Source organism: Triticum urartu, chromosome 3A, assembly GCF_056163025.1.
Source record: "Triticum urartu cultivar PI428250 chromosome 3A, HENAU_Tu73, whole genome shotgun sequence".
Classification (NCBI taxonomy): Eukaryota; Viridiplantae; Streptophyta; class Magnoliopsida; order Poales; family Poaceae; genus Triticum; species Triticum urartu.
The window spans coordinates 218,570,501-218,579,849 of NC_141875.1; the positions used below are offsets into that span (position 1 = coordinate 218,570,501).

A 9,349-nucleotide genomic window follows, 5' to 3' on the forward strand; every position below is an offset into this window, starting at 1 on the left:
AGTTCAATTCGAAGAAGCAGCAGACCTTGAGAAGGCTCTTCGACACTTCTCATGAAGGGGCCTGGAAGTTGCTCTTTAAGGGCAACGAGAAGCCACCGGCCACGGACTCAGACGGTGGTCACAATTGTAAATGCCCCACCAACGAGGTATGTTTCTTTTGACGTATTCCCAACTTGAATGTTTTGAGGATGATGTCTGAGATTTAGTATTGCTCCTTCAGGACTGGGTGGAGAAGGCGCAGCTGATCCAGTGTCCGGTGCCACTACCCGAGGAACCGGTCATCTTGCACCTGGCGAGGATGCTGGTGTCGGCGCCATATACGACGCCGGAGAAGAAGGCCAAGGGGGCCAAGAGTGTCTCCCGTCGCAAGGGCGCTTCGGACGCGACGTCCGAAGACGACGAGGCCCATTCCTCCGTCCCCGAGGACAATGACAAGGAAGAGGAGGAGGAGGAAAACAACCCTCCTCCCGAGGAGAAGAAGAAGAAGAGGGTGGCCCCAGCACATCCAGAGGCAAAAGCGCCCAAAAAGGGGAAGGGCGCCCCAGCAGTCAACACCGCGTGGGACGTTGACAGTAGTCCGGAACGACGCCCCCGCACTAGGCCTCAGACCGCATCGTAAGCGACATGGCTCGTTTACGCGCATATCCAGCCCTTTCTTTTTATTATGCTAACATGGTTAATCCATACTTTTGCAGTCCGGCCCATGACCTTATCCAGCGTTCCTCATCTGGAGATTCGCTGGCTCCGTCGGAGATGGCGAGCATGTCGCCACCACCTGCTTGCTCCCCCGAGGCCAGGGACGACACCGAAGTGTTACCCCGGAGGGCCTCTCCGAAGGGAGGAGCTCAAGACATTGTCCGGGGGGCGCCACAAGGCAGGACCTCCGCTACCGGACAGATGGGGAAGCAGATTCCCAAGGAGACCGGCAAAGAGGGCCGTATTGAGTTCCGCCCTCAGTCGGATACGATTCCGGAGATCCATATGGCTCCGGAATCAGGCGAGCACCCTCCTTCGAAGGAGGGGGGTGTGCCAATTCCACCGGTGGCCCCTGTCTAGCCAGGGGCGCCGGATGACCTGATGGAGGTGCTATGAGGCGCCTCTGTTGTGGACGAGCACCGTGTCCTTATGGGTGCGGTGATCGAGAAGGTTCAGTCCGCCAAGAGTGGACTAGACGAAGCCTGCAGCAATCTGTTGACGGGTTTCGAGGTAAGTGACATAGAAAGAGGAAAACCCCATGTATTCAGTAGCCCCTGAGACACTGTCCGGAGTTCGGCAAGAAGAACCGGACAGAGGATCAACCTCTTATTGTAGGAGACTAACAGAATATGTATGAATAAGCAGGCGTCGCTGTTGGCCGCGGCCTCGCATACTGCCGAGGTCTCCGAGCTGAAGCAGAAGCCCGAGCGGACCGAGAACGAGCTCGGCGAGATTAAGGTTCGGCTCCAAGAGAAGCAAGGTGAGGAACGACTTGCTATATGTTCGGGAAAGGATAAGCGTTGTGTAGTGACAGTGGTATCGTTATATGTGCAGAAGCCGCAACCGAGGTCGAGGCCCTGAAGAAGGCCCTGGGCGAGGCCGAGGAGAAGGCTGTCCAGCAGCAGGCCGCCCGTAAGAAGCTCAAGGCCCGGGTCAAAGAACTCCAGCAGGAGCTCCAGGATGCGGTGAAAAAATGCGATACCTTGGAGCATGATGCATCGGTTCAAGGGACCGAACTCGCCAAGGCTCGTCAAAGCGCGAAGACTGCATGGAATGAGGCCCAGGCCACCCTCCAGGAGATCCAAGAGCCCAAGAAGATCACGGCGGGTAAGGCATTTAAGATGCAAAGCAAGTATGCAGAGAAGCAGTACCTTTTACTAACTCGAGTTCGAAGTTCCCCAGGGGCCTTCGCGGATTTGCCACGCAGTGTATCCGATGCCGCGGAGTTCTATCGAGCCGAAGGAGGGGGTTCCACGGAGAGGCTATTCTGGTCGCAGTATGCAGCGCCGGAGCATCCCGTGTCCTTCACCAATCAGCTGAAACAGCTGGTGGAGCTGCATAGGGTGGCCGAACTAGCCATTAAGGATTTGATAATCCGGCTATGGCCAGCCGAAGCTATGCCCAGCAGCTACTTCGGACTCGTGAGGCGGGTGGTGAACGCGTGTCCTCGGCTGGACATCGTGAAGCGCTCAACCTGTATTGAAGGTGCGCGCATGGCTTTCGCCCGTTGCAAGATGTGGTGGGCGAAGATGGACGCCGTCGAGGTGACCAGGGGGCCACCGGAGGGCAAGGAGCACCGTACACCGGAACGGTATTTTGCGGATGTCATGGAGGGGTCTCGCCTTGCGGCAGCACAATGTTCACAAGACATTGTGTTTGAATGAATGTATTCATGTTTGCCTTTGCCTTGTATTATGAGAAACAAAGCCTGTTTTGTTAATGCAATTTTGTTATGGTTTGATTGTTTCCTCCTGTGCGGCCGTCTTATATGTAATCTGAGGGTTGGCCAGTCGTCGGCTTCTGCCCTCACGTAGGTAGTATGGAGGTGTTCGGGATGGAATCTAAACAATCTTGATCCAATTACATGGTCCTTGAAGGAGTTGTTTAGCGCAACGACCAAGGAAATCGGACTATATGGCTTAAACACCCTCACTTAGCCATAGGAGTTTTATAATAAAGCACGAGTGCAGCCCCTGGTTCGAGACAGAGTGCTGTCATCATCTGATCGGGAAGTGTCGATCTTTCGCATAATGCTGATAAAATCTCAAACAATTTGTAACCCTCGAGTAGCTGACCGGCTCTCACCGTATCATGACAGCCAGTTTTCGGCTTTCTCTACTGAGGTGCTCGTCCGGTCCAAGCCAGGGCACAATCGCAGTAGTTCTCCCTTTACTACCCTAGCCGATGGAGCGGAACATAGGGTAGCAAGCACAGGAGCCGGGCAACCCAACTATTGACCAAAGACATGATTCGGAGCCAATGCATATAATGCTAGATTCAGGGTGCCGAACTTATATATAGAAGTGTTCGAGCTGTGCTGCCGTATTGTGGGGCGATAGGTAGCCCCTGGCGAATATGAAACGTAAAATAGTGTCGATGCAGCAGATAGGCAGATCGAAATAAAACGAAGTAAGAAGCGAAAAACACAGGGACTGGGCCACAAACCATTTTTATTATAAGTGGATGGATACGTCAAGGCATATCTTGTATAGATGGTGCTAGAAGTATCCGGCCATTTAACGTTCCAGAATCAGTATAGCGCAGCGTGCGGGTCCTGAGAAATAAGTGTGAATACCGTCAAGAAGAACGTGTAAAGGTTACCCTACACACCTGTGTTGCTTGCCTCTGTTGCGTTCCAGTCCTTCTAGAGGACTTGATATCAGGCCTGTGAAAAAAGGTGCCTATAATGAGAAAAATAAGCAAAAGTATGTGTGTCCGGGATCGGTTTTGCCGAATTGTAGCCCCCAGGTTGTCTCATGCCTCCGTCGATGTCCATGGAATTTTGAATGCGTAATTGTGTACGCGTGGTACGAATGCCACTACCTCATTGGGGCTGGGACGGAGGCCGAATTGCTAGTCGAGCTCTTGACGAGCCGCGCTGTCCTGCTGCAGTGTAGTCTGGACCCTCTTGATGGTGTCCGGGGGCTCGGCAACTGGATTACAATGCTTCTTGAGAAGGCTATTCTGTACTTCTGCTGCCAGGGCGGCGGTTTGCTCCTCTGTTCGGAGGGAGAGTTCCGTATTGCCATTGACTGTTCTGACGCCGCGTGGACCAGGCATCTTGAGCTTGAGATAAGCATAGTGTGGCACTGCGTTAAATCTAGCAAACGTGGTTCGTCCGAGTAGTGCGTGGTAGCCACTGCGGAAGGGGCCGATATCGAAGATTAACTCTTCGCTTCGGAAGTTGTCCGGAGAATCGAAGACCACCTCTAGCGTGATTGAGCCTATATAGCGGGCCTCTACACCTGGTATGACTCCTTTAAAGGTAGTCTTTGTTGGTTTGATTCGTGAGGGATTAATGCCCATCTTCCGTACTGTATCCTGGTACAGCAGATTGAGGCTGCTTCCACCATCCATCAGGACTCGTGTGAGGTGGAATCCGTCGATGATTGGGTCAAGGACCAGTGCGGCCGAACCACCGTGGCGGATACTAGTCGGATGATCTCGTCGATCAAAAGTGATTGGAAATGACGACCATGGATTGAACTTGGGGGCGACTGGCTCTACCGCGTAGACGTCCCCGAGTGCTCGTTTGCTCTCCTTTCTGGGGATGTCGTGGCGTATATCATATTCACTGTTTTGACTTGGGGGTGGGGGTGGATTTCTTCTGTGTTGGAGAACGTTGCAGAAAACAAAAATTTTCCTACGATTTCACCAAGATCCATCTAGGAGTTCATCTAGCAACGAGTGATCGGATTGCATCTACATACCTTTGTAGATCACGCGCGGAAGCGTTCAAAGAACGGGGATGAGGAAGGCGTACTCGACGTGATCCAAATCACCGGAGATCCTAGCGCCGAACGGATGGCACCTCCGTGTTCAACACACGTACGGTCAGCGTGACGTCTCCTCCTTCTTGATCCAGGAAGGGGAAGGAGAGGTTGAGGAAGATGGCTCCAGCAGCAGCACGACGGCGTGGTGGTGGTGGAGCTGCAGTACTCCGTCAGGGCTTCGCCAAGCTCTACGGAGGAGGAGGAGGTGTTGGAGAGGGAGAGGGAGGCACCAGGGCTTAGGTGTGGCTGCCCTCCCTTCCCCCCACTATATATAGGGCCAAGGGAGAGGGGGGGGCGCAGCCTTGGCCCTTCCTCCAAGGAAGGGTGCGGCCAGGGAGGAGTCCATCCTCCCCAAGGCACCTCAGAGGTGCCTTCCCCCTTTAGGACTCTTCCTTTCCCTTATCTCTTGGCGCATGGGCCTCTTGGGGCTGGTTCCCTTGGCCCATACAGGCCAAGGCGCACACCCCTACAGCCCATGTGGCCCCTCGGGGCAAGTGGACCCCCTTGGTGGACCCCCGGACCCCTTTCGGCACTCCCGGTACAATACCGATAATGCGCGAAACCTTTCCGGCGACCAAAACAAGACTTCCCATATATAATTCTTTACCTCCGGACCATTCCAGAACTCCTCGTGACGTCCGGGATCTCATCCGGGACTCCGAACAACATTCGGGTTACTGCATATACATATCCCTACAACCCTAGCGTCACCGAACCTTAAGTGTGTAGACCCTACGGGTTCGGGAGACATGTAGACATGACCGAGATCGCTCTCCGGTCAATAACCAACAGCGGGATCTGGATACCCATGTTGGCTCCCACATGCTCCTTGATGATCTCATCGGATGAACCACGATGTCGAGGATTCAAGCAACCCCGTATACAATTCCCTTCGTCAATCGGTATGTTACTTGCCCGAGATTCGATCGTCGGTATCCCAATACCTCGTTCAATCTCGTTACCGGCAAGTCACTTTACTCGTACCGTAATGCATGATCCCGTGACCAGACACTTGGTCACTTTGAGCTCATTATGATGATGCATTACCGAGTGGGCCCAGTGATACCTCTCCGTCATACGGAGTGACAAATCCCAGTCTTGATCCGTGTCAACCCAACAGACACTTTCGGAGATACCCGTAGTATACCTTTATAGTCACCCAGTTAAGTTGTGACGTTTGGTACACCCAAAGCACTCCTACGGTATCCGGGAGTTACACGATCTCATGGTCTAAGGAAAAGACACTTGACATTGGAAAACTCTAGCAAACGAACTATACGATCTTGTGCTATGTTTAGGATTGGGTCTTGTCCATCACATTATTCTCCTAATGATGTGATCTCGTTATCAATGACATCCAGTGTCCATAGTCAGGAAACCATGACTATATGTTGATCAACAAGCTAGTCAACTAGAGGCTTACTAGGGACATGTTGGTGTCTATTATTCACACATGTATTACGATTTCCGGATAACACAATTATAGCATGAATAAAGACAATTATCATGAACAAGGAAATATAATAATAATGCTTTTATTATTGCCTCTAGGGCATATTTCCAACAGTATCCCACTTGCACTAGAGTCAATAATCTAGTTACGTTGTGATGAATCGAACACCCATGGAATTCTGGTGTTGATCATGTTTTGCTCTAGGGAGAGGTTTAGTCAACGGATCTGCTACATTCAGGTCCGTATGTACTTTACAAATATCTATGTCTCCATCTTGAACATTTTCACGAATGCAGTTGAAGCGACGCTTGATGTGCCTTGTATTCTTGTGAAACCTGGGTTCCTTGGCAAGTGCAATAGCTCCAGTGTTGTCACAGAAGAGCTTGATCGGCCCCGACGCATTGGGTATGACTCCTAGGTCGGTGATGAACTCCTTCACCCAAATTGCTCCATGCGCTGCCTCCGAGGCTGCCATGTACTCCGCTTCACATGTAGATCCCGCCACGACGCTCTGCTTGCAACTGCACCAGCTTACTGCCCCACCATTCAAAATATACACGTATCCATTTTGTGACTTAGAGTCATCCAGATCTGTGTCAAAGCTAGCGTCGACGTAACCTTTTATGACGAGCTCTTCGTCACCTCCATAAACGAGAAACATTTCCTTAGTCCTTTTCAGGTACTTCAGGATATTCTTGACCGCTGTCCAGTGTTCCTTGCCGGGATTACTTTGGTACCTACCTACCAAACTTACGGCAAGGTTTACATCAGGTCTGGTACACAGCATGGCATACATAATAGAACCTATGGCTGAGGCATAGGGGATGACACTCATCTCTTCTATATCTTCTGCCGTGGTCGGACATTGAGCTGAGCTCAATTTCACACCTTGCAACACAGGTAAGAACCCCTTCTTAGACTGATCCATATTGAACTTCTTCAATATCTTATCAAGGTATGTGCTTTGTGAAAGACCTATGAGGCGTCTTGATATATCTCTATAGATCTTGATGCCTAATATATATGCAGCTTCTCCATGGTCCTTCACTGAAAAACTCTTATTCAAGTAGGCCTTAATGCTGTCCAAGAGTTCTATATCATTTCCCATCAAAAGTATGTCATCTACATATAATATGAGAAATGCTACAGAGCTCCCACTCACTTTCTTGTAAACACAGGCTTCTCCATAAGTCTGTGTAAACCCAAACGCTTTGATCATCTCATCAAAGCTAATGTTCCAACTCCGAGATGCTTGCACCAGCCCATAAATCGAGCGTTGGAGCTTGCACACCTTGTCAGCATTCTTAGGATCGACAAAACCTTCCGGCTGCATCATATACAATTCTTCCTTAAGGAAACCATTAAGGAATGCCGTTTTGACGTCCATTTGCCATATTTCATAATCATAGAATGCGGCAATTGCTAACATGATTCGGACGGACTTCAGCTTCGCTACCGGTGAGAAAGTCTCATCGTAGTCAACCCCTTGAACTTGTCGATAACCCTTAGCGACAAGCCGAGCTTTATAGATGGTCACATTACCATCCGCGTCTGTCTTCTTAAAGATCCATTTATTTTCTATGGCTCGCCGCTCTACGGGCAAGTCAGTCAAAGTCCATACTTCGTTTTCATACATGGATCCTATCTCGGATTTCATGGCTTCCAGCCATTTGTCGGAATCCGGGCCCGCCATCGCTTCTTCATAGTTCGAAGGTTCACCGTTGTCTAACAACATGATTTCCAAGACAGGGTTGCCGTACCAATCTGGTGCGGAACGTGTCCTTGTGGACCTTCGAATTTCAGTAGGAGCTTGATCAGAAGTATCTTGATCATCATTAACTTCCTCTCTAGTCGGTGTAGGCACCTCAGGAACATTTTCTTGAGCTGCGCCATTTTCTGGTTCAAGAGGTAATACTTCATCAAGTTCTACTTTCCTCCCACTGACTTCTTTCGAGAGAAACTCCTTCTCAAGAAAGGATCCATTCTTGGCAACAAAGATCTTGCCTTCGGATCTGAGGTAGAAGGTATACCCAATAGTTTCTTTAGGGTATCCTATGAAGACGCATTTTTCCGACTTGGGTTCGAGCTTTTCAGGTTGAAGTTTCTTGACATAAGCATCGCATCCCCAAACTTTTAGAAACGACAGCTTAGGTTTCTTCCCAAACCATAATTCATACAGTGTCGTCTCAACGGATTTCGACGGAGCCCTATTTAAAGTGAATGCGGCAGTCTCTAAAGCATAGCCCCAAAAAGATAGCGGTAAATCGGTAAGAGACATCATAGATCGCACCATATCTAATAGAGTGCGATTACGATGTTCGGACACACCATTACGCTGAGGTGTTCCAGGCGGCGTGAGCTGTGAAACTATTCCACATTTTCTTAAGTGTGTGCCAAACTCGTGACTCAAGTATTCTCCTCCACAATCTGATCGCAGGAACTTGATTTTCCTGTCACGTTGATTCTCAACCTCACTCTGAAATTCCTTGAACTTTTCAAAGGTCTCAGACTTGTGTTTCATTAAATAGATATACCCATATCTACTCAAGTCGTCAGTGAGGGTGAGAACATAACGATAGCCACCGCGAGCCTCAACACTCATTGGACCGCACACATCAGTATGTATGATTTCCAATAAGTTGGTTGCTCGCTCCATTGTTCCTGAGAACGGAGTCTTGGTCATTTTACCCATGAGGCATGGTTCGCACGTGTCAAATGATTCGTAATCAAGAGACTCTAAAAGTCCATCAGCATGGAGCTTCTTCATGCGTTTGACACCTATGTGACCAAGGCGGCAGTGCCACAAGTATGTGGGACTATCATTATCAATCTTACATCTTTTGGTACTCACACTATGAACATGTGTAGCATTACGCTCGAGATTCATTAAGAATAAACCATTCACCATCGGAGCATGACCATAAAACATATCTCTCATATAAATAGAACAACCATTATTCTCGGATTTAAATGAGTAGCCATCTCGAATTAAACGAGATCCTGATACAATGTTCATGCTCAAAGCTGGAACTAAATAACAATTATTAAGGTTTAAAACTAATCCCGAAGGTAAATGTAGAGGTAGCGTGCCGACGGTGATCACATTGACCTTGGAACCATTCCCGATGCGCATCGTCACCTCGTCCTTCGCCAGTCTCCGCTTATTCCGCAGCTCCTGTTTTGAGTTACAAATGTGAGCAACCGCACCGGTATCAAATACCCAGGAGCTACTACGAGTACTGGTAAGGTACACATCAATTACATGTATATCACATATACCTTTCGTGATGCCGGCCTTCTTGTCCGCTAAGTATTTGGGGCAGTTCCGCTTCCAGTGACCACTTCCCTTGCAATAAAAGCACTCAGTCTCGGGCTTGGGTCCATTCTTTGGCTTCTTCCCGGCAGCTTGCTTGCCGGGCGTGGCAAC

General features: G+C 49.7%; 1 protein-coding gene across 1 annotated transcript; it reads left to right on the plus strand.

Annotated features, from left to right (window-relative positions):
- The first annotated feature begins 1,329 nt into the window (after positions 1 to 1,329).
- Positions 1,330 to 2,360, plus strand: LOC147979270 (uncharacterized). The gene is made up of 3 exons (XM_087516721.1): positions 1,330 to 1,456; positions 1,531 to 1,803; positions 1,879 to 2,360. The coding sequence occupies exons 1-3, from the start codon at positions 1,330 to 1,332 to the stop codon at positions 2,358 to 2,360; spliced, it is 882 nt and encodes a 293-aa protein (XP_087372847.1).
- The last annotated feature ends 6,989 nt before the right edge of the window (positions 2,361 to 9,349 follow it).